Source organism: Gopherus flavomarginatus, chromosome 21 (assembly GCF_025201925.1).
Source record: "Gopherus flavomarginatus isolate rGopFla2 chromosome 21, rGopFla2.mat.asm, whole genome shotgun sequence".
Taxonomy (NCBI): Eukaryota; Metazoa; Chordata; order Testudines; family Testudinidae; genus Gopherus; species Gopherus flavomarginatus.
In genome coordinates, this window is record NC_066637.1 from 2,062,830 (window position 1) to 2,087,533 (window position 24,704).

Genomic DNA, 24,704 nt, shown 5'->3' on the forward strand with positions numbered 1-24,704 from the left:
CAGCACGTAGCCAGCCCCGCGGTGCGCTCCGGTCTCCCCCCCCTCCTTCCCAGCAGGCAGCCAGCCCCGCGGTGTGCTCCGGTCTCCCCCCTCCTTCCCAGCAGGCAGCCAGCCCCGCGGTGCACTCCGGTCTTCCCCCCCCCCCCCCCCAGCATGTAGCCAGCCCCGCGGTGTGCTCCGGTCTCCCCCCTCCTTCCCAGCAGGCAGCCAGCCCCATGGTGCGCTCTGGTCTTCCCCCCCGCCCTTCCCAGCACGTAGTCAGCCCCGCGGTGCGCTCCGGTCTTCCCCGCCCCCCCCCCCAGCAGGCAGCCTGCCCCGCGGAGCCCTCCAGTCTCCTCCCCCCCCCCCCCCCCCCGTTCCCAGCATGTAAACAGCCCTGCTATGCGCTCCGGTCTTCCCCCACCCTTCCCAGCAGGCAGCCAGCCCCACGGTGCCCTCCGGTTTTTCCCCACCCTTCCCAGCAGGCAGCCAGCACGGCTGTGCGTTCCCTCCCCCCCCTCACCAGCAGGCCGGCAGTTACGCGGGCCGGGCCCCCCCCCCCCCCCCCGCCAGCAGCTCGCCACCTTCCTGTTCACTATTGTCCCCTGTGCAGGACACCAGCTACCTCCTGTACCCAGTGCAGGTAAACCCCAGTGACTCATCGGTCAGTTCCCCCTCCCAGGTGCACTCGGGGCAGAAACACTCACCCCATTGCTCGCCATGCCTTCGCTTCCCTGGTCTGTCTGTGTTATGTTAGGTATGTGGGAAGGATGCTACAAAAAGTCTAAAAACTTCTTCACTGTGTGATAATAAACAATGTAGCCTCTGTGTATTACATGTTTCTATCTGTTTTTTTTAGTGACCTTGACTAATGCAGCCGGATCACCGGCCTCACGTCGGTTGCAGAACTTGAGAAAAAATCCCTGAAAATCAAAAGAAGAATTGATCAAAGCAGTTATGATTCACTACAACAGAGAAAGTAGGAAGACGCAGGAATGGAGAGAGAAAATGTATGAGTGGAGGCAAACAGAAAGCAGGAGAAAGGAATTGGCTATCAAAAAAACCTCAAAGCAGGTGATAAGCCTCCTGGCTCGCCAAACTGAGTCTTTCATAGCCATGCAGGCAGATCTGTACTGTGGTAACCCACACCCCTCCCAAAGCTCTCTTTCTTGTTCCCCAGTATTTGCACAAAACACCTTTCTCCAGCAGCCAGTTTCTTATTACCCCCAGCTGCCCCCAACACCTGTACGATCACCTACCAGCCCTGATAACTATAATTCTTACCCTGTGCACTCCACCCCCATTACCCTGCAGCATAGTAATCCTGAAGTGCAGCAGACATTGAACAGTAATCAAAACAGGACATATTCAAACTTCTGAATGTACAGTCCACCACCCTAACCCCCCTGCCCTTTTATGTACTGTACTTTGAATAAAGGATTTTATGGCTTTTACAATACGTTTTATTATTGCAGGAAGTGGTAAATATTGTACCCCAAGGTGGTAGAACAAAGCACAGCAAAGGCACCAAACATTACTGTTGGCTCTCAGCATCAAATTGCTCCCTTAAAGCATCCCTAATCCTTGAAGCCCTTTCCTGGGCCTCCCTAGTAGCCCTGCTCTCTGGCTGTGCAAATTCATCCTCTAGGCGTCGAACCTCGGAGGTCCATTCCTCACTGAATCTTTCACCCTTCCCTTCACAAATATTATGGAGGGTACAGCACGCAGATATAACAGCGGAGATGCTGCTTTCCCCCAAATCTAGCTTCCCATAAAGACACCTCCAGCGGGCTTTCAAACGGCCAAAAGCACACTCCACAGTCATTCTGCACCGGCTCTGCCTGTAGTTGAACCGGTCCTTGCTCCTGTCAAGCTTCCCTGTATACGGTTTCATGAGCCATGGCATTAAGGGGTATGCGGGGTCTCCAAGGATCACAGTGGGCATTTCGACGTCCCCTACTGTGATCTTACGGTCTGGGAAAAAAGTCCCGGCCCTCAGCCTCCTGAACAGGGCACTGTTCCGAAAGATGCGTGCATCGTGCACCTTTCCAGGCCATCCTAAGTAAATGTCAGTGAAACGCCCACGGTGATCCACAAGCGCTTGCAGAACCACGGAGAAATACCCCTTGCGATTAACGTACTCTGATGCCAGGTGGGGTGGTGACAGAATAGGAATATGCGTCCCATCTATTGCCCCTCCACAGTTAAGGAACCCCATTTCTGCAAAGCCATCCACAATGTCCTGCACGTTCCCAAGAGTCACAGTTGTTCTTAGCAGGGTGCGATTAATGGCTGTGCAAACTTGCATCAGCACCATTCCAACGGTGGACTTTCCCACTCCAAACTGGTTCGCCACCGATCGGAAGCAGTCTGGAGTTGCCAGCTTCCAGATTGCAATAGCCACCCGCTTCTCCACTGGCAGGGCAGCTCTCAATCTCGTGTCCCTGCGCCGCAGGGTAGGGGCGAGCTCAGCACACAGTGCCATGAAAGTGGCTTTTCACATCCGAAAGTTCTGCAGCCACTGCTCGTCATCCCAGGCTTGCAGGACGATGTGATCCCACCACTCAGTGCTGGTTTCCCGAGCCCAAAGGCGCCGTTCCACGGTGCTGAGCACGTCTGTTACTGCCACAAGCAATTGAGTGTCTTGAGCGTCAGGCGTTTCAATATCATCGTCTGACTCCTTACTGTCACTTTGCAGCTGAAGGAATAGCTCCACTGCCATGTGTGATGTGCTGGCAACATTCATCAGCAAGGTACTCAGCAGCTCAGGCTCCATTTGTAACAGAAATCTCAGAAATCGCGCTGCAGACTCACAATGCCGCCAAACTGCTCGGAATGTGTAGCAAAGCACCACGGGGCGTTGGAACAGGAAGCGGAAAGACCCGCACACTTCCTTCCCCTTCCCACAAGCCACAGCGCCAAAATGGGACGAGGTGCTCTGTGGGATAGGTGACCACAATGCACCACTCCCAACAGCACTGCAAGTGCTGTAAATGTGGCCACACTGCAGCGCTGGTAGCTGTCAGTGTGGCCACACTGCAGCGCTGGCCCTACACAGCTGTACGAACACAGCTGTAACTACCAGCGCTGCAAAACTGTAAGTGTAGCCATACCCTAAGTCAAGATGGTCTGCTCTTTAAAGGATGTTGTGACTTGTCCATCAATAGTTGGGCTTGATACAGCAATCACTGCGTGAAACTCTGGCCTGTGTTATGCGGGAGGTCAGACTAGCTTATCATAATGGTCCCTTCTGGCCTTAAAGTCTGTGAAATTGTAGATTTCCATGAATTGCTTTGAGTTCCACCTTGCTCCCATCCTTTTTCCTGGTATATTTACTGGTAGTCAGGTCAGATGGTCTGTGATGAAGAGCCCTGGGGATGAGCTGTGCTGTCTGCAGCATGGGACAGTTAGCCAGATGCACTCGGACTTGTCCAGAGACTCCTTTGCTTGCTTTCTCTGCAGCTGTACTTGGCATTCTACAAATGCATGTCTCTTCTGAAAAGAGTGTTTTATAGAGAGGAGCGGAGTGGCCTCCTGGAGCCAGCTGGAGCGTGGGTGGCTGCGAGGTGGCACTTCATCTCCCATTATTTTGTCAGTGCAGCAAGAGAAAAGCAGCAAAATAGTGGCTTCTGAGTGTCACTTGAATAACGTAAAATATCCCCAGGTGCTAATAGGATGTAGTCCGTGCTGCAGCCCAAGCTTCCTGCTCCCCACAGGGTAGATTCTGGCCCCCATCTCTCTGGAAGGCAACAAGGTGAAACAGGTGGCTCTGGCCAGGGCAGGGCCACTGTCTTTCCTCTGTTGGGTCCAGGGTAACGAAAACGGCCTGCTGCCTTTGAAGACCTTGGTCTAGCCTGCACTGGGAATTTTCAGGCCCTTAGCTCCCACTGGATATAGCTGTAGGCCAAGCTACCACCACCTCAGGCCTTTTTCTCCTCCTCGATAGCACCAGGGCATCAGGGACACTCTCTAGCGAGAGCACGTTACTAATTAAGAGTCAGCCCAAACTTGGCCTTCCATGGTGCCTGTCGAGGTGGGCCAATTCTGGAACAGCAGCCTGCTGGGGTGCAGTATAGCTGGCCCTGTGTGCCAGACACTTCAGAAACGCTGCGGAAACTCCTGTCACGGGAGGATGCTGAATCCGGAGGGGAGCCAGGTTTTTTGGCTCCCCGGTAATGAGCATCTGCTTTGGAAAGAAATGTTCTTGCTTACTTTGTAACTGCTTGTATAAAACAGCTGGCTTTTACATCCGTATTATTCTGTCCAGTGGAAAGAGACCTCAGAAACCTTGTGTACTGCAGAGAATGTGATCCATCTAGTGCTGGAGTGGACAGGGCTGACTTGTGGCATAACAACAGTAACATGGCATGTTACTGGGCAAGGGAATTGGAGTTTGCCACTCCAGGTCAGATGTTTGCTGCTAGCCAGCAGTCTGTGTAGGAGGTCTCTTGCTCTGTGGCAATCCTCCTGTCGTTGCCCTGAAGTGTTTACAGTTTACCTAGAGCTACTGGAACCCAAGGCCAGAATTTCCATTTTAGCTGATGAGGTGATTCCAGTGCTTGCACCAAATCTCCACTGAGTCTCTCTCAACCTCTAGAGTTCACCTTAGATCTGGGATTTGCCCTGCTATGCAAGATGAAACGTGCCCAAAGAGAGAAAAACAAAACGGTGGTTGGAGTTGGTGTTAACTTTTGAATGAAATGAGACAAAAAGTTAGCACCTCCAGGTGTTCCATCAAGCATGACTTAGTTTCCATACTAGGTCATTAGGGGCTGTGCGGGCAGATGATACAGCAGCAAAATATGTGGGTGAAGATACTTTTAACAGCAAAAGAATGACAAGTCCCCTTGTGCTGTAGCAGATAGCAGTGTTCTGAGTCACTCTAGGGTCATTGGTTGGGGACTCTGACATTCCACATTGATCTCAGCCCCATACGTTTCAGCTGCAGAGTAGCGCCCCTTCCTGACAGGCCCAGAGCAGCCATGTCAGATGCAGCTCCTGGACCTGACTGGCAGATACACAGCTGTATCTCTTCTGAGCAGTAATTTAATAATTAATCTGTATTGTTCCCATGTAGTTCAGGATTATACATTTTTAATTGATTCTCCCAGGCAATTGCACCATGTGCTGCATTGCCTTTAATTTTTGCCGTGTGATAGTTGAGGGAATTTGGGGGTTGATAACAGATGCCCACCATTAGTATTACTAGTTAGAACTTTAATTTATAAGCCTTCAAGGTCCTGTGATTCTCAGTCGTCTATGAGAGGTAACAGTGTCTTTGATGTTAAAATCCCAGAGTCACACAAGTGGGGCCATACACAGTATTCTCCTGAGTCTTCCTTGTTCCTTTGTGCATCTGAGTGCTTTTCTGTTCCCACCTTATAGTCTTAAATAAAACATGACCTGGCTGTTGAAGTAACTGCTGATATAGCATGCTGGGGTTTCTCCAAGGCATTTGGCCTAGTCCCACATGATACTTTGATTAAAAAAATTGAATTATATGGAGTAAACACATTAGATTAAAAATTGTCTCACGGACAATCCCAAAATGTAGCTGATAATTGGGGAGTATCAATAAGCAGGGCTGTATCTAGGAGAAGGACAGTTTACTGTTAATGAATCGAATCACCTGGTTAAATGGCACAATCCAATAATAGGTACTTTAATACAGGCAAATGCAAGGTACGTGCATCGAGGTACAAAGAATGCCGATTATAGATACAGGATGGAGGGCTGCCTCGGAAAGCAGTGATTCAGAAAAGCACTTGGGTGTCATTGCAGATAATCCTCTCACCGTGAGCTTTCAGTACAGTGTTGTGGCGAAAAGGGCTAATGGGCTCCATGGGTGTATTAAAAAGGGGAGCATGGAATAGAGGTAGGGAAGTGGTCTTGCCTCCACACACAGCATTGGTAAGATTGCTGCTTGGATACTGTGTCCAGTTCTGGGGGCCACACTTCAAGAAGGATGTGGAGATACTGGAGAGAGTTCAGTGGAGGACCACAAAAATGATCCAGGGGCTGGAAGGCTTAAGGAGTTAAATGTATTCAATGTACTGAAGAGAAGGTTGAGAGGTACTTGATCGTGGTGCATAGGTGCTGCTGACGCATGGAAAAGAGATCTGATAGTGAGAAGCTTTTCAACCTTGCTGACAAAGGCACAACAAGATTCAATTCAACTTTGAAATAAGATGCAGCTTGCTAGCAGTGAGGGTGATTAAACATTGGAACAGTTACTGGGGAGGCAGTGGGCTCACCAGCTCTTGGAGTCTTTATGACAGACAAGATTAGATATCTTCCGGAAAGTTTTTTGTGTCTGGAGAGGTTTGCAGTCTGGGGACAGTGGACATGGGTGTGGGCTGGATGTTTGTGGTGGTCCCATCTGGCCTTGGTGTCTCAAGCTTCAGAGCTTGAGCATGTCACCTGCAGGGGTCAGGAAGGAATTCTTTTCTCCCCCGACCCCTCTCCCAAAACACACATTTGCAATCTGGGTAGCTGTTTTTTCCACCTTTCTCTGAAACATCAGAGATCATCCACAGCTAGAGACAGGATGCCAGCTGGGGGTGGCCAATGGTCTGGGCTAGTCCAGAGAATCCTATTTCTAGCTGCCTGGCTGGTGTCTTGCTCACATGTTCAGTGTCCAGCTGACTGCCAGTTTTGGGGTCAGGAAGGAATTTCCCCCCAGGTTAGATTGGCAGAGACCCTTGGGGGTTTTCACCTTCCTCTGCAGTGGGAGGCCCGGGTCACAGGCTGAGATCCTTGAGGCATATCTCACCTGATTTGAGCCCTTGCTCTTCCTGAGGCCTCAGTCTCTCCTGTTCTCAGCCTGGGGCACACAGCAGTTACTCTCCTGCTGACTAAATTGCTTTAGTTTAACAAATGTCACTGGGCTCCACATTGGGGTGACATGTTATGGCCTGTGAAAGGCAGGAGGTCAGATTAGATGATCTCGTGGTCCCTTCTACCCATAAGCTCTGTGAAACTAGTGCACTATTTTCCCCTTAAAGAAAATAAGAAAATAAAAAAAGTCTATAAGGTGCCACAGGATTCCTTGCTGCCAGGGCCGGTGCAACCATTTAGGCAGACTAGGTGGTTGCCTAGGGCGCCGAGATTTGGGGGCGCCAAAAAGCGCCCCCACATTTTTTTAAATGGTTGAGCAGCCACTGCTGCTGGGACAGAGAGGGAGTCTCAGCTGCCGGCGGCAGCCCGCAGCCCAGGGCCCCCCCTGGGGTCAGGGCGCCTCCGCGGCAGCCCGCAGCCCAGGGCCCCCCCTGGGGTCAGGGCGCCTCCGCGGCAGCCCGCAGCCCAGGGCCCCCCCTGGGGTCAGGGCGCCTCCGCGGCAGCCCGCAGCCCAGGGTGTCCCCTGGGTCAGGGCGCTGCCGGAGGGGGCGGCAGGCAGCTCTGGTGGAGCTGCCGCAGTGGTGCCTGCGAAGGGTCCGCTGGTCCGCGGCTCGGGTAGAGCTGCCGCCGTCGTGCCTGTGGATGGTTGGCTGCTCGCGTGGCTCCGGTGGACCTCCTGCAGGCACCACTGCGGCAGCTCCACCGGAGCCGCGGGACCAGCGTGCCGGGCGGCGAAATTGCCGTCCACCTAGGACACTCAAACCCCTAACGCCGGTCCTGTTTGCTGCCCTTAAAGATGGAGTTTCTTTTCCTGTTCAGTGAAGTCAGTCGCCTCCAGTTCCCCCTTGAACTGATGATGCATGGTTAGATTTTTGCCCATGGCAGTTCCTTACATTATTCAGGTACTAGCGGTAGGAAGAAATGTTTCCAGGGTTGCTCGGAGGCTAGTCCCCTCAACTTCAGCTTGGGGGAGAGGTCGTTTGTTGTTCAGCATTCATTCAAACTCTGCCGGTTCTGCAGAAGCCTCCTGGTGAGCAGCATGCTGATGCTCATATGTCCATGCAGGCTGTGTGCTCACTGCCTCCTGGCCCTGGGGCAGCCCCACTGTTCTGGGGTAACAGCTACTTGACTTTGTGAAGGTGTTTTAGTAGCTGTTGTTGTCCTTGTGGGCTCTGCTGGCTCCCATCAATCATTGGATGGTGACTTAAGAACAACACAAGGTCTCTCCAGTGAGATTCTGCAGCGTCTTCCAGCTGGGAGCCGGCCTTTCTGTTTCCCCAGCCTGTCCCCTGATAGGCTGCTGATGGCAGCAGGGGCAGAAGGCACTCCTCTCAGGGTGCTGCCCCGATCACATTGTCAGGCGCTATCATCCTCCCAGGTTGGGGCGAGGTGAGAGAAGTAATTGTAAGTGGCCATCAGAGGCACAATGACTGTATTAGCAGCATAGACACAGGGATATGTACAGTCAGTTGCTAGACGGATGAGGCTGGTGGCAAAGGACTGAAATCAGGACTTGCTTTGGATCCCCCTGCGGGAGAGGTGGAGCTGCTGTGCAGTAAGCTAAGAATACTGTTTCTTGACCTGGTCAATGGGATATTTACTGTATGATTGTCCTGGACTAAACCCCTGGGGAGTTGGGAACTGAACAGGAAGGAAAGACAATGACTTGAGATAAGACCTCTCTTAGCAAACACCCGGGGGTGGTTTGAGTCAATGCTGGAGCCTTTTGCTTTGACTCTACCCCCTGTGAGCAAATGGGTTTGGGGCAACAGGTCCCACCCTGAGAAACTAAGGGCTAGTCTGCACTAGAAGCGCCTGTCGTGCTGAGAACAGAATAATGCTGTCAGCATAATAAAACCACCTCCCAAAGCGAGGCTTATTCACACCCCAAGCAACGTAAGTTAGACTGACATAACTGTTATGTAGACACGCCCTGAGACAAAGGGCTGCTGTCTGGATTTAAGGACAGAGGAGAGCCAAGGTGAACCCAGATTGCAGAGTTTGGGGTGTCTGGAAAGTTAGACCTGCCTAGACTTTCCGCTAAGGAATGGCAAGGCCCTGCACTTCCTGCTGGTCACAAGCTCCAGGCGGGAAGAACTGCAGGTACGGAGTCCAGTTGGATCTGCTGGATATCCATGGTGTATACCCCAGGCGCGTGCAGCCCCGTCTGAAAGTGGGAGAATCACATCATTGCACCCCAGGAGAGGTGAAGGCACAAGGCTGGAGCTCGCCCTATAGTGGTGACACCCATGTTCAGCTGCCCTGCAGCCTTTCCCACACTGCCAGCCCGAGTGCTCAGGGATCAGGGATGTATCCGGTTTCCTTCTCTGAATAGATGTGGGTGACTAATTGTTCTCAAGCTGCTGTCAGAGTGGTTCTCGCTGCAAGTGCAGCACTGTTGGCTTCCCAGAGCACTTCAGCCAAATTACTCATGTTTGTTTACTTGTTTGTCATTTACAGCCAGGGAAGCCAATAATGGAAAGCAGAGCCCATGCAGAAAATCAGCTTCTCTCTCCACTTTCCCAGGGCCGCTGTCCTGTCAATTAGGGCGCTGTTACTACCTGGATGGCTAGGAAAAGCTTCCTATTGTTTACAAGGAATGTAGGCTAATGATTCAGCAAGGCGCATCCTCGAAAGCAACAGTCCCTCACGCTGCTGCTCTTGTGGCTGAAAAACGGGGCCAAGATGATACATAATAAATACATGTGACCCATGAGCAACCCCTTTGCTGGTTGCAATAAGCCATGAAGGGTTGGCCTGCATGTCTCTGGCACTGACAGATTTTTCAGCCATGGAGCACTTGGCATATGAGATTTGTCTCTGCATTTGGTGGTTGGATAATCTTGGCCTGGAGTACGTTGCTTGGGAAAGCCGGGTGAGACTCCGATCTGAGACGTCACTGGTTGCTGGGTGACACCCGCTCTGCACACTTCTTTGGCAACATGGAGAGCATGTACTGGGAAGTCCCGAGCCCCAGGTTAAGTAGCAGTGTAGATGATGAGGCACAAATTAGGCAAGTAGAGTACAGACACCCCTGAAGGGTTTGTAACCTAGGTGGTTCCCCAGTTGCCCAAGCCGTGCATCCCATCCACATGGTTGTTTTCACCTGGGTAGTGTCCTGCTGTCTCCTCGCTGCTGGAGCCTTTGTCCACCCTAGGAAAGCACATGGCATCGGGAATGGCTCTGGCAGGGGGGAAGGACTCCCACAGTGGGGAAAGGCTCAGCCTGCTTCTCACTGCGGCATGGAGCCACCCCGCTGAAAGCGGCGTGCGGTGCAAATGTAGCCTTGAGGGAAAGCTCATGAGTTTACCCAAATGACAAGGAATTGCAGAGACACAGTCTAGACCAGCCTTTGGCTGAAAACTTAAGCCAAAGGTTTTAGGGCAGTTTTACTCAATAGTTTATAGGCGACTTGCTTCTGCCCCATTCTCAACTCCCAGGCCAGACATAGCAGCCTGAAGAAAATTCCCATCCCATAGACAACACTGAAGGGGAAAAAAAATCTTAATAAAGTGACTTGGAAAAACCAACTCCAGATGTGTGGTTCTAGCGTGCGTTTCCAGAGAAAACTCACCCCAACTTTTGAAATGCGCTGGAGCTGCTGTTACACTAGCTAGCTTGGGGGCGTGTAGAGAACAGGTTGAGATGTCTATGGAAGGGAGGATTTGCTATAACCGTACGTTCAAAAGCTGTCTAGTCATTTTTACCAGTAGCCTCTTACTCTGAAACATCTGGGAGTAAAGACTCCTTGCTCTGATTTGGTCTCCTAGGTCCTGCCGGATATTTTCACTATACACAAACCTGTTTGTTTGGGCTCCAAGAGGTTTGACTTGTTTCTGGTAGAGCCAATAGCAGAAACATCAATGTGTTGGACCTCTCCATTAGGTCCTAAAGGACATGATGGAGCCAGAGGTGGTGCTCTGGGGAGGCATTATGGGTTGATGATGCTACTAAGTTACACACGTGCATAAGAGTTTGCAGGCTTGAGTCTTTGGACTGCAAGTTCCTAAAGTCTGGGGTTGTGCCTGGCTCTGTCTGGGAAGTGCAACATTCACCCTGGTGCTATATAAACGAGAGAGAATATGATTTTAACGGTCTCTTGCTGCCAGCCTCTGATTGTAATCCAAAATCATTTAGAACTTTGCTGATGCATTTCTTCATTATGAAATGAATTTGTTCATCCAGATCATATTAGCAGGGTTACCTAGAGCCAAGTGTTCTGCAGAGTGGTTATAAAACCATGTAAAATTGTACCTAAAGTGTAACACATTTAGTAATTTATAAAACGAATGGCCATGAAGATGTTATCCCATCAGGGACTTGGCAGCATGTACTTGGCTAAGAAATTAAAAGCTGCCATACGTGTCTGAGAAATTGATTTACCTTCCTGGCTAACCCACTTAACAAACACTTCTGTATTATTCTGTAAATAAATAAGTGAATTCCCTGTAACATTTGACAAACCTGCACTCTTGCTGCCTTTTAATTTAAGGAATCACAGGCTGCTGGCATCCTCGCGGCTGCAGGGCTTCCAGGGCTTTTACTTGGTGATCTACTTTTAAAAAACAATGAAGGAGCACAGATCTTAGTTCAGAACAGAACATTCCCCTCCTACAAAAGTGTCTTAGCTGCCTGCATGGGAGGCTGAGGGCTGTACTTAATGAAACTCTGGCACCTTCCATTGCTCCTGCGGCTTTTGTGCGATTCAGTTGGAAGTGTCTCTTTAAGAAGGCGCTCTCCTTTTAGCATTTGTTGGCTGTGGATCAGTTTGCTGAATAGCCTCTGTCTCTGAACTGTAGAGAAATAAGCATGTCTCCTAGGCAGAGACTTTGCTACCTGTGGCTGCTCTGGCCTGCAGTGCACTCATTTCTCACCCCCAAGGTTCAGGGAAGGGCTTTTTTGTACTGAATTCCTGCATAAATTCTCCAAGCCATTTCCTATTCTTGTTCTACCTGGGGTAGATGATCGGATTCCTGTCAATTAGTTTCTACTCAGTTATGCTGGAGTAAGTGGGAGTAACTCCATTTCACTTCAGTGGAGTTACCCTAGATTTGCCCTGGTGCTGCCAGGATCAGAATCTGACCCATAGTTTGCAAAGTCCTTGGGACCTTCCAGGCTGGAAGGGGGACTAGAATGTTGATTGAATTGTTACGATGTCAGCTAAGAGCTCACTGTCAGACTAGCCAGCATCCAAAATAGAACAGAAATAATACTCAGGTCTCTGATTTTCTATCAACAGATAGAAACTGAAGATGAGAAGAGGCGTTTTGAAGACGGAAAAGGGAGATATCTTCAAACGAAAGCCAAAAGGCAGGTGCAGATGCAACCGCTCACTCAGCAATGACCCTTCATCTTGGACCTAAGTATTTACGGCAGAGCCGCCTAGAAATAAACATATCCACTTTAGAAATATTTCCTTGTACAAATAAAACAAACCTTTCACTAGTGTTGTGTGAAGTGTTCAGAGCCCTGTGTATTCATTGATCCTGTAGCTGTGCAAATGGATGCAGAATTCACTCTGTGCTGCAGAATTCTGCTCCAGAAGATAAGGAAGTGAGCCTTTCAGCTGTGACTCGTGTTGAGATGAAGTGTTTGTCTTTTTGCGTTCACACGTAAACTGAAACAATCATTCTGAAGTCTGAGCTGTGCCACCATTTGTCACAATTGAATGTTAAATCTGAACCGTAATGATGCCAATTTAAATCAGTTTTTGAATTGTTAAACTATTGATCAGTTTAGCAGAAACATCCAGTCTAATATGCTGTGCCTTTCTGGATGCCAAAGGCCCATGCTAGCTTCCCAAAGGCCAATTTCTGCAGTACAGCTGTTATCAGTTTTTAAAAGGCACACTGAATATGTAGGAGCAGCATAAAATTGGATTTAATGTCCAAGTAAATACTACCAGGTTACTGTACACAGTATATTATTCACTCTAACACAATTCAATAGATAACTCCAGTCTGCCATAGGTAGAGTGCCACAGAAAGCAACGGGCATGGCAAAGAATACACAGGGCTTTGACTCCTTGTAATGCAGTGTTGATCTACAGTATGTCCTAAAATATGTACACCAAAGCTTATTTATAATACTCAGTATAAATGCGTCTCAGTATTGTATGGGACTCTCAAGTCATTCCATTCAAATCTATGTAATATTCATGTGCACATCTAAGTTATTTAAGGTGCACTGTGACATAAATAAAGTTGGTCAGTCTTCAGCTGAAGAAAAGAATAGGGTGTCATTTTTTTTCTTTTCAGAAATTGTGTGTGGTCTAAATAATCATTCCAAGAAGGTTTCCCAGGAGTTTTCTCTTCAGCATTATAGTTGGGTTAATGTGCCCATTGAATTGAATGGGAAATGCCCCTTGAATAGAAGCTACTGGACTAAAATGTGCAGTGCTCTTCATGCTGAGTGTCTTGGGATAATCCCCATGGAATTCATTAGCGTCATTACATGTTGTGGTCACTCAACCCCCCGAGGGTTAAGAAGCTCCCATTAGAAGCTACATCGAAATTACAACTCTAATCTCCTCAATAAACCAAGTAAAAGAGGCAAAAACACACAGCCTTGGCAGGTGTGTGCACCAGAGTCCTGGAGATGCAGGGCTGGAAGGGCCCTCGAGAGGTCATCTAGTCCTGCCCCTGTGCTGAGGCAGGACCCTGTAAACCTAGACCTTCCCTGACAGGTGTTTGTGTAACCAATTCTTAAACCCTCCAGTGGTGGGGATTCCACAACCCACCTTGAATGCCTGTTCCAGAGCTGAATTCCCCTGAGAGTTAGTGTTTCCTAATGTCTCCCCTCAATCTCCCTTGGTGCAGATTATGCTGATGACTTGTCCCATCTTCAGTGGATGTGAAGAACAATTGATCACCATCTTCTTTGTAATCTCCCGTAACATACTTAAGATTGTTAGCAAGTGCCCCCCTCCCCCCAAACGTCATCTCAAGACTAAACGTGCCCAGTTTTATACAACTTTCTTTACAGGTCAGGTTTTCTAAGCCTTTTATCACCTTTGTGTGTGCGTATGTGTGAGGGGGAACCTCTTCTCTGGACTTTCCAATTTGTCCACATCTTTCCTACAGTGTGGTGCCGAGAACACAGGACTCCAATTGAGGCCTTGCCAGTGCCAAGTAGAGTGGGACAGTTACCTCCCATCTTACCTGCAACAATCTCACTAATGCACCCCGGAATATTAGCCTTTGTTGCAATTGTATCAGATTGTTGGCTCATTCAGTTTGTAATCCACCATAACCCTCATATCCTTTTCAGTAGTACTCACTCAGCCAGGTACTCGTTTTGTAGTTGTGCATTTGATTTTTTCCTTCCTGTAAATTTTGCAAATTTTATAGGAATAGTGTCCACTCCATTATCCAAGTCATTAATGAAAAATATTGACTAATACTGGACCCAGGACAGATACCTGCAGTACCCCTCCCAGTTTGATAGCAAACCATTGATAATTAGTCTTTGAATGGTCTTTCAAACAGTTTTGCACCCACCTTGTAGTAACTTTATCTAGACCACATTTCCCTGGTTTGTCCATGAGAATGTCATGTGGGATTGTGCCAAAAGCCTGACTAAAATCAAACATGTACAGCTTCCCCACATCCACTAGGTCAGTGCTTCTCAAAGCCGGTCCACCACTCGTGTAGGGAAAGCCCCTGGCGGTCCAGACTGGTTTGTGTACCTGCCGCGTCCGCAGGTTCGGCTGCTCACAGCTCCCACTGGCCGCGGTTCACCACTCCAGGCCAATGAGGGCTGTGGGAAGGGTGGCCAGCACATTCCTCGGCCCGCGCCGCTTCCCACGGTCCCCATTGGCCTGGAGCAGCAAACCGCGGCCAGTGGGAGCCGTGATCGGCCGAACCTGTGGACGCAGCAGGTAAACAAACCGGCCTGGACGGCCAGGGGCTTTCCCTGCGCAAGCATTGGCCTGCCTTTGAGAAGCACTGCACTAGGCCAGTAAGCCTCTCAAAGAAGGAAATTTGGTTGGTTTGGCATTTGTTCTTGACAAAAATCCATGTTGGCAATTACTTATAATCCTGTTATCCACTAGGTGCATCCAAAACAATTGTTCAGTAATTTGTCGCAGTATCTTTCTAGGTATTGAAGTTAGGCTGGCTGGCCTATCATTTCCTGGGTCCTCTTTGTTCCCCTTTTTAAAGATAGGTGCTATGTTTGCTCTTCTCCAGTCCTCTGAGACCTCACCTGTCCCCCAGGAGTTCTCAAAGATGATCACTAGTGGTTCCAAGATCGCTTGAGCTAGTTCCTTAAGTACCCTCGGATGAATTTCATCAGGGCCTGCTGACTTGAATACAGCTAACTTATCAACATGCTCTTTAACCTCTTCTTTCCCTGTTTTGGCTGTGCCCCTTCTTCCTAGTTTTATGTGTATGTTGTTAAGTACCTGGTCACAATTTATCTTTTTAGTGAAGACTGAAGCAAAATACACACTAAACACCTCAGCCTTCTTGATGTTATTCGTTATCAGCTCTCCTTCCCCACCAAGTAGAGAACCTACACTTCCCGTTGTCTTTCTCTTGTGCCTAATGTATTTATAGAACCTCCTCTTATTGCCTTTTATGTCCCCTGCTAGGTGTTCTGCTTTTCATGCCTTAGCCTTTCTGATTTTGTCCCTACATGCTGCTGCTCGTCTTTTGTACTTCTCAGCAATTTGTCCATGTTTCCACATTTTATAGGATTCCGTTTTGATTTTCAGGTTATTAAAATGCTCCTGATGAAGCTATAGTGGCCTGTTACTACTCTTTTTCTCTCTGTCCTTCATATTGGGATAGTTTGCTGTTGCACCTTTAATATTCTCTCTTTGAGAAACTGTCACCTCTTCTGAACTCCTTCCTCCCTTCGATTTTCTTCCCCTGGGACCTGACCTAGCAGTTCTGAGTCTGTCTGCTTTTTTATTAAGTGGTGGTGTGGCCATGTTAGTCCCAGGATATGAGACACACAAGGCAGGTGAGGTGATGTCTTTTACTGGACCCACTTTAGACATTGGAGTAATAAAAGATATTACATCACAGACCTGGTGGCGTGTTTTGGGTTTTTTTGAAATCCCTATGCTACTCTCACTCCTTCCTTTCCTTGAAATCCTCATCTTGTGATCACTTTCAGCCAAAATTGTCTTCCTTCTTCAGAGTCTCAACCAGTTTCTCCCTGATAGTCAGAATTGCGTCTAAAATGGCTGTCCCCCTCGTTACCTTCTCCACCTTCTGAAACCAAAAGTTGTCTGCAACACATTGCTAGAAATTACTAGATATTGTGTTTTGTCTTGTTGCTCAAGGATATGAACCATCCTGATGATAATATAGAGAGATGTAATAGCAGAATTCTGAACAGAGGTAATGACTAGTACACCAATTGCACAGGGAGTCACAGGTCAGAGCAAATTTTTATGGCCCATACAAATACTTAGTAGGGTTACACAGGAAAGCCTGGCGCATCCTTAAAGTCTATAGCATCCTAAATCTCACTGCTCTATGGAAGTCGTGAGGTACTGCTATACAGAAGTTATATTCCAGTTAAAGTGAATGAGTCAGAAGTTAAATTATGACCGAAGTCAGTTGAAAACCAGTAGCATTACTTTGTGTTGTGTGGAGCATGTACCAATATCACTTTGGTATTTTCATGTTACCGTACATGCATCTCAAGTGGCCCAGCTCTCATGTTGCATAGACTCTTCCATCAAACTTTTTGGCTTCCTGGGCAATGAACGTTACCCTGGATTTTCTGTCGTCCTAGACTAATGCATTTTTCCTTAGCAATTTGAGATGGGCACTCCAGAGCTCTTGTTAAAAGTGGGTTTATCAATTCTATAGCCATCAGAATTCCATTCAAATTCAACATTCAACGTGAGCAAAGAGTGAACGTCATGAGAGATCTTCAGACCTGTTGGAACGGGGGCTGTTTATGCCCGTTGGCGTTCAGCCAGAGCCGGAGAGTGAAGAGAACCAGGTAAATTTTGAACGAGGGTCCGGGGATGAAGAGAAATCTCACTTGATTTTTCTTTAACATCAGAAATAGTTTAGTTGAGACAGGTGGGTTTCAGGTTTGTTTTAATGTTTCATTTCAATATGTTTGGCCCTTATCTATATCTCTGGCTGGAGAAGAGGGTTTTCTCATTCTCCGGTGATCACTGAACAGTTTACCAAAATGTTTACTAGCTGTCCCAGATGCATCTGCTAGCTTTTACAAGGTGACTGGGATCATGTGTTTTCCTCCGAATGAATTTTCGGTATAAAACTGGGTAGGTTCCACATTGATCACTCTGCCATTAGGGACAATCATTCCACATTGCACAAAGCGTGACCCAGAGTGGAGAGCAGGGACCTAAGGGGGTTGGCCAAATAAAGGAGTGGATTCTTTAACTCAGTTGGGGTAAGGTACAGAGATCCTTCCAGAGAAATACAGCAGCGTCTCTTTGTTGAGCCAGGATTTATTCAGAAGCTTCATACGAAACAAATCTAGACGACAAGCTGAGATGCTGTGTAAACAGTGATTGTCCCCTTTATACGAGGATTAGTAAGATCAACGCCCAAATAGCAGGGCTTGGCGAGCCCTCAGGGATGTTAACACATTACAGGTTAAGCAATGGGATCGACTCCGCTAACTGAACTAGCTGTGAATGGCGCATATTTACATCGTGTTCAGTTGAATGACAGCCAATATCTGGTGCATTAGTAGCTACTGCAAGCAAGCGAGGAAGTATTTAGTTACCTTACCGTAATTTCAGTATTAATGCTGTTTTCTGGGCCTGGACGGCACTCTTGTAATGCAGTAGCACCGGGTTGTTGTTTGCAGATGGAGCTGCTACCATGCATGTTTTCAATGCCTAGTTAACTCTGCAGTTAAAAATACCTGTCTTATTTGAATTGTATTTGTTCCAATGGTTTCCTTTTTCTTAAAACCCCAGGAATGTCCCAGGGACAGCCATGGCCACCCCTGGACAGGCCAAGCAGGACCTGACAGGTTCATTTGGGCTCATTTAATCGCTTGGCTGTGGAGTCCTATACCAGGGCGGGAGCTCTGTGGTCCTGGGTTTGGAAAAGCCTTTGAATGAGTCCAGCTCTATGAGATTTGGGACAAACAACCGCGTGAGTGGACTGAAGGATGCAGACATGAAGAAGCTCCATAAATGCAGTGGAATATGGCTGTCTTGAGACCCTGGAATGAGGCCATGAGGTTTTAACTGGGGTGAATCCCCAGGATAGATAAGGATTTGTTGAGGGCAGTGCAGTACCTGGCCTGGGAGTGCAAGAGGATATGGAGAGATTGGCGCAGATGCCTTTAATGCAGGAAGGAGCAGAACAGAGAACTTGGCTACGCTCACTGCTGCTCTCACATGCTTCATTTAGGATCAGCCAGATGGAGTTAGGATCCTTGCCCGAGTGGCAGACCTGAAATGTTGGGTTCTCCTTGTGCTCGTGTGTATCGACTCGGAAGTGGCTCAGGTCTCGTGCACACTAACTAGGCTGGGGCAATTTGAGCCTTTGGAGGAAGGACCCCATTGAATAGCTATAGTAGGTTCTGGAAAAAATTAGGTCTAAAAGGCAGCATCTCGGTGCTGGTTACTAAATAAACTAGAAGCCAGGGCATTTCATGAACTAAGGCAGGGAGATGCACAAGCTTCAGAGAGTGCTGGGGAAAGCAGCTCCGGCTCTGCGAAACTTAATAGAACAGAACGAGCAGTCTAAGAAGATGTCAATATTTTCCTGCAGATGCATCAGGATAAAATTGCCAGTTGATGCATGTCAGGAGCCTACGCAGCCCTCTCCAGAGGGCCTGGAAATATTAAATTAAAGGTGGTTCTCTCGAGGTGTACAGACAAAACTACACAGGATCTTTTCAGGGGGCAAGACAAAGATACCACATTTATTATGATAACAATTTGATTTATGACTAATAACTAATATCTTAATTCTTATACATACATATTATACCGAATACCTATACACACACACATTCACACACACATCCATCAGATGATCTGCAGCTGCTGCATAGTTACCAGTCCTGAAGATAGCTTAAGTTCATAGCTTGATTTTGTAGCTTGGGTTCGTAGCTTGTGGCGGCTAACTGGCCAGGAAAGCCGGGCACAAGGACAAGCTGGATCTCTGTTGGGCAGGCACTGATGTCCTTCCATGTTGGCAGCAGAATGTTACCCAGAGTCTCTCATCTTGCCCTTCTTTTTTATAGGCTTTTAGTTTGGATTCAAAGTCTATAGGTCTTGCTGTGTCACACTGCCTCTGGGTTTGGATTGATCACCCATCAATTGCAGGCATGAGTTTCAGCCTTGAACCTGGCTTTGATCTTCCTTCTGTTGTTCTGTTGTTCTTTTCTTATTAGGGTGGATGCTTCTTACTTTGTTTAGGGCTGTTGTCTAGGTCTTCAGCCGTTGGTATTTGAACTTTATCTCATCAGGACAGGCTGGGGCTGGAGGTTGATTCCATCATCCATACATACCTCATTCACACATCTAAACTAAACTAAGAAGATTACAGCAGGGTTTGCAAAAATGAAGGTTGGAGGAAGCTTTTACAAAATGGAGTGAGTGTTTTAAAATGGGGTTTGAATTACAATATGGAACAGAAGTTACAGTGTAGGCAAGTGTAGTGTGGATGGTGAACAGAAGTTACATTAATAAATTAAAAACAATTTCATTTATCAGTTCTACAGAGGGCGGATTACCAGTCAATGCAAGACTTGCACAATTCAGCATGTCTCGCTGTTGCAGAGAAGGGTGATTGTGTAGTAGACACTGTAAATATCTGTGTCTGTGCTGCAGAACAGCTGTTAATCCTTATATGTATTGAGCGGGTTTATTGACTTGTAACGGTTCTTGCATTTGGGAAAAGTGTCATTCAAATAGATGTTAATTTTCTAGGCAGGCTGCAAAGCTCATCTTTTCTTTCTGGGATTTGGGGAGTGGGCCGCCTGGAGAGCTTGGCTTCGTGTGGGGATTTCTGGGATGGGCTGCATGGTATGGGCAATTCAAGATGCTGTAGATTTAATAAAGCCTAATTCTGGGATAGACCCTGAAAAAAAATCTAAATCAGCAAATAATGGTGACAATGCAAAAGCAGGAAAGCACTTGCAGAAACCAATCCATTGCCAGTACACAATATATGCAAAGCTTTGTGCTGCAGAATACGTTCCTGAGGATAAAAAAGAGCCAGACTGTTGGTAACAGTAAATCTAAACCTGGAGACAGTCATCTCTGGCCTGTATCTCCAGTGAATGAATGAAATTACACCAAGGATAAATTTGGCTTACTGCACATATTACATAGTCTGGCTCCTTTGCTTTAAACTACAAAAGTAACAGTAACAGGCCCTGGAAAAATACAGGCTGCAGCCTTCAAACTAAAAATCAAAGGGACAAGAAGTCCAAGTGCTGGCATTTTATAAATCCAATGCAGTGCCAGGTGCTGGAGCAGCACTGAGAAAGCTGAAACCAAAATACAATGGCCCGGCAGGGAGCATGTATCTCTTCTATTTGCGTTTCACCTGCTCCCATAGATGCAGACTGAGGAAAGAGTAACCTGAGAACAGCAGTGATGGCAGTGCCAGAGGCAAACCGCACCCAGCCTGGGACAGCTACTGTGAGTCAGGGGGAAGAAATCCACCCATCTTCTGAAAGCATCTGCACGTGAGGCAGCTGGGATGACACACGAAGCTCTCAAAGCAGACTGCATTCCCAAAGGTTGGACCCATCTCTGTTAAAAGTGCTGCCAGCTTCATGACGACACAGGATTTCACTCAAGGGATTTTCTATGGGTCTGGAAGAGCCAATGTCCCCAGTGCCCGACAGGATTCAGGAGGATGCAAGTGGATTTTTTTTGCAGGGGGAGGCTGGGTAGAGGCAGAACTCTGGGTCATGTGGCACAGAACCCCTCGTAATTCCATGCAGAATCACGAAGAGCGGGATTTGCTTCTAATAGCAGCTGCTGCTCTAGCATCACCTAATGCGACGTGTCCCCAAATCGGACCGGATCTCCTGTGACTCACCAGGGGAGAGCTGTGTGACTGGTAAATGTCAGTCTGTTCCATGAATAACGCTCCGTGGCTACCCACTGCTAGTTACGCTATTTATACCAAGCCCAGCTTAAAGGTCTCCAATAAAATTAAGGCCCCTGTGCTAGGAGTGTATGGGTGAGCTGAGCTGCTAAGCGAAGCCTCCTTTTTAGGTAGGGTTTAACCCTCTCTGAAATCAGTAACCCCCTTTTATCTCAGCAGGCACTGCAAGCTAGTGGGGCTGCTTACTCGGGGCCACCAGCAGTAACTTCTCTGGCTTGTGCTGAAGGCCAAACTAAGCACCAAACCAGAGGTTACCTGATGAAATGAACAGGCAGCAGATTTCGAACAAATGTAAGGAAGTATTTCTTCCCACAGCGCACAGTCAACCCATGGAACTCACTGCCAGGGGATGTTGTGAAGGCCAAAAGTATAACTGGATTCAAAAAAGAATGAGATAAGTTCATGGAGGATAGGTCCATTAATGGCTATTAGCCAAGATGGTCAGAGATGGAGCCCCATGCTCTGGGTGTTCCTAAATCTCCGACAGCCAGGAGCTGGGACTGGACAACAGGGGATGGATCGCCTGATAATTGCCCTGTTCTGTTCATTCCCTCTGAAGTACCTGGCACCAGCCAGGTTGGAAGACAGGATACTGGGCCAGATGGACCATTGGTCTGATCCAGTATCCCCTTTTTCTGTCCTTTATTTTTGTGATGCACTTAAAGGCAGAGCTGACCTTTTAGAGGTTTGATATGAGGCAGAACATGTGTTTTGTTACTTAAAGGGGTAAATAACACTTTCTCCACACCAGTTATGATTTTATAGACCTTGATCATATCTGTCCTTATTTGTCCCAAACCTCCTCTACTGACACCTCAGTCTTCTACAATTCCTCAAATTTGTCTCCTAAAAAGAATGCTCAGTTGTGGGAATCTCCTTCCATCCCCTACAGCGAAGACTGATGCAAAGAATTCATTTAGCATCTCTGCAATGGCCTTGTCTTCCTTGAGTGCTCCTTTAGCACCTCTATTGTCCAGTGGCCCCACTGATTGGTTGCCAGCTTCCTGCTTCTGATGTACTTAACAAAATTTGTTTGCTGTTAGTTATTGTCCTTTGCTATTTGTTCTGCAAATTCTTTTTTGGCCTCCCTAATTAAACTTTTACATTTGACTTGCTACCGTTTATGCTCCTTTCTATTTTCCTCACTAAAATTGGACTCCCAGTTTTTCAAAGGATGTATTTTCGCCTCTGATCACTCTTTTACTCTGTTGGTTAGGCATGGGGGCATTTTTTTTGCTCCTCTTACTGTTTTTTTTTTATTTCGAGTGTGCATTCAGTTGGCGGTGGAGCCTCTATTATGGTGTGTTAGTAAATAGTTTCCATCCAACATGCAGACTTGTGACTGTTTTTAACTAGCTTCCTCATTGTTGTGTGGTTCTTCTTTTTGACGTTAAATGTTACTGTGGTGGGTTTCTTTGGTATTTCCCCCCTACAAGGATGTTAAAGTACATTATATTATGGGTGCTGTTACCGAGGGGGTAAGCTATATTCACTCTTGGACCACACTCCGTGCTCCACTTAAGACTAAATCAACACTTGCCTCTCCCCTTTTTAGTTCCAGGACTAACTGCTCCAAATAGGATGACCAGATCGCAAAAGTAAAATATCGGGACACAGGCTGGGGATGGAAGGAGGCTCCGGTGGCATCATAATGTGGCGTGGCCTCCCTCTAACACAGACGGAGAGGAACCTCTCCAAGCCACTGCATTGAGTTACATGTTCAATTCTGGGTCTGGGTCCTGACCGCACAGTAATTTTTGTCTGATTATAAGAGGGTTTGTCAGTATATGGTGCCTGTGAGTCACTTCCAGTTCCATCCTGCACCCATTGCGCTTCTCCAGCTGCCTTTGACGGTTAGCCCCAAATCACTGCTGCACCGTTCTCACTGGAACCAAGTCTGTAAATATTGCCAGTAACCTGCAACTTCACTTTGTCTCTGGTCAGCAAGACGTCCCTCTACCCACTGCAAATTTGGCTGTTGTAGGCATTCAGCTGCCCGGGAAGGAGGGGCTTAGTTTTCACAAACTGAAGTATTCTAGATTCCCACAAAGTCCAGCAGTGTAACTGCTATACCTTGTTCAATAAAATGACAAAATTATGGTCTGCCTGCTCCAGCCGTGGCGCAGAGGGTTGAGCTGATGCACACAGACTGCTGTCAGCTTTTCAGTTCGGATTAAATGTTTAGCAGCATTTGGATTATTAATCACTTGGAATCCCTTACCGCAGACTGACACAGCTTCTGGAGCCCAAAGTGCACTGATTGCCACGCGACAATACCTTGACAACCAGATAAAGGAAAGGTCACAGCATTATTAAAGGATGAGAGTCGCAATGTGAGGGTGCACAAGGAAGGAGCCAGGGAGGAGGGCAGCAGTTCTGCTCAGCAGGCAGAAGCTGTGCACAGAATCAGAGCAGTCCTGGCCCCGTCAGCTAGCAATAATGCCACCTGGTTGCAATAGAAGTGCAGAGACCAAGCTGTCCCCCACCCACCCGCCATCTGCCTGAGGCAGCAGGGGCCTGACCACATTGTGAAGGGTTTGACCTTGATTGGGTGGGTGGCAGCAATCCAGCTTGCTCTAAAAGCTATCTCCTCTGAGCAGAGGCTTCCTGCAGCCAAGTTCAGCCAGAATGTCTTTGCAGGGTGGGGCTTTTGAAGAAGGAAAGTAAAAAATAGAAATAAACCAGGGAGGGAGCTTGGTGGATGTACAGAGAAAACCATCACCAGCCATTTGCCTTCTACCAAAATGTGTCTGTGCTCAGTAGATCAGCATCGCTCGCTCCTGCGCCGGCACTAGTGTCTACCAGCTCCCTGCAACTGCACCTTCTGCAAGGGTGCCGAGATGACAGCAGCCGAAGAAAAGTAAAGAGCATTTAGTCCATGACAAAATGGCTCTCTACCTTCTGACCTATACTTGTGCAAAAAGTTTTCACCACTGGCAACACCAGTGCAAAACAGCAAATAAGAGTGAAAGCTGCACAAATGTAGGTTTGCACCAGTTTAGGATAAAGTGAGCACGTTGCGGACTTCTACTAGTGCCCAAGGTCTTTTTCACCGTCAGAATAAAATAATGTAAGTACACATTGGCAAAGTCAAAATGCTGCAGCCTGCAGAGGCTTAGCAAGGGGTCTGTCACAGGGCTGGTTGGGCACAATGGGAAAAGGCAGAACCATGTGTTCTGTCCCTGCCTGCCTGGCTGAAGCAAGGAGAGTCTTGAGGGATTGTTGCTCTGTTTCTGGTTTGATTTGCTTTGCTTAGGGATACTTGTGTGGACAATAAAACAAGCCCAACAGAAAGATCCTTAAAAGGCTGAGGGCTGGAGCCTGCTCTCCCTTCCCCAGCTGGTGCCCCTGCCCCCCAGCTCACAGGAGGAATGCCCTGATCCTGAGCAGCAAAGCAGTTAAGCCTTTCACCAGTGCGAGCTGCACCAAGGTTTATTTCAAGTGGCGCACACATAGTGGGACATCAATATACCAAGTCTCCTGTGTCTCTGCAGGGAGAGGTAACTCTGCTCCTCAGCAACTTACGAATGTCAATTTTACAACGGGCACATTTCCTGAAGCCAGGGAGCTTCCTCTCTCTCCAGCCCCCATCTTCAGTGCAAACCCAGACCAGTCAGTGAGCTCACCTGTGTGAGGAGGAACACAAATATTTGGTCCATATTCTTCTCTTCTGACCAGTTCCAAAAAGAGACTATTCCAGCCACCTGCATGGTATTGTGAGCTAATTGACTAGTCCTTCCAAGATCTAAACCAGAGCTGGGCAACCTACGGCCTGCGGGACCCTCTGGCCCGGCCCCTGAGCTC

At 47.9% G+C, this 24,704-nt stretch overlaps 1 protein-coding gene across 7 annotated transcripts in view; it reads left to right on the top strand.

Moving 5' to 3' along the window:
* Window positions 1–12,578, top strand: part of ACOT7 (acyl-CoA thioesterase 7) — a 105,621-nt gene extending 93,043 nt beyond the window's left edge. For all 7 annotated transcript variants that reach the window (XM_050931610.1, XM_050931615.1, XM_050931608.1 and 4 more), the window contains one exon: window positions 12,056–12,578. In XM_050931610.1, the coding sequence (XP_050787567.1) occupies window positions 12,056–12,160 (105 nt within the window). In that variant the 3' untranslated portion in view covers window positions 12,161–12,578. The remainder of the gene's footprint in view (window positions 1–12,055) is intronic.
* Window positions 12,579–24,704: the final 12,126 nt, after the last annotated feature.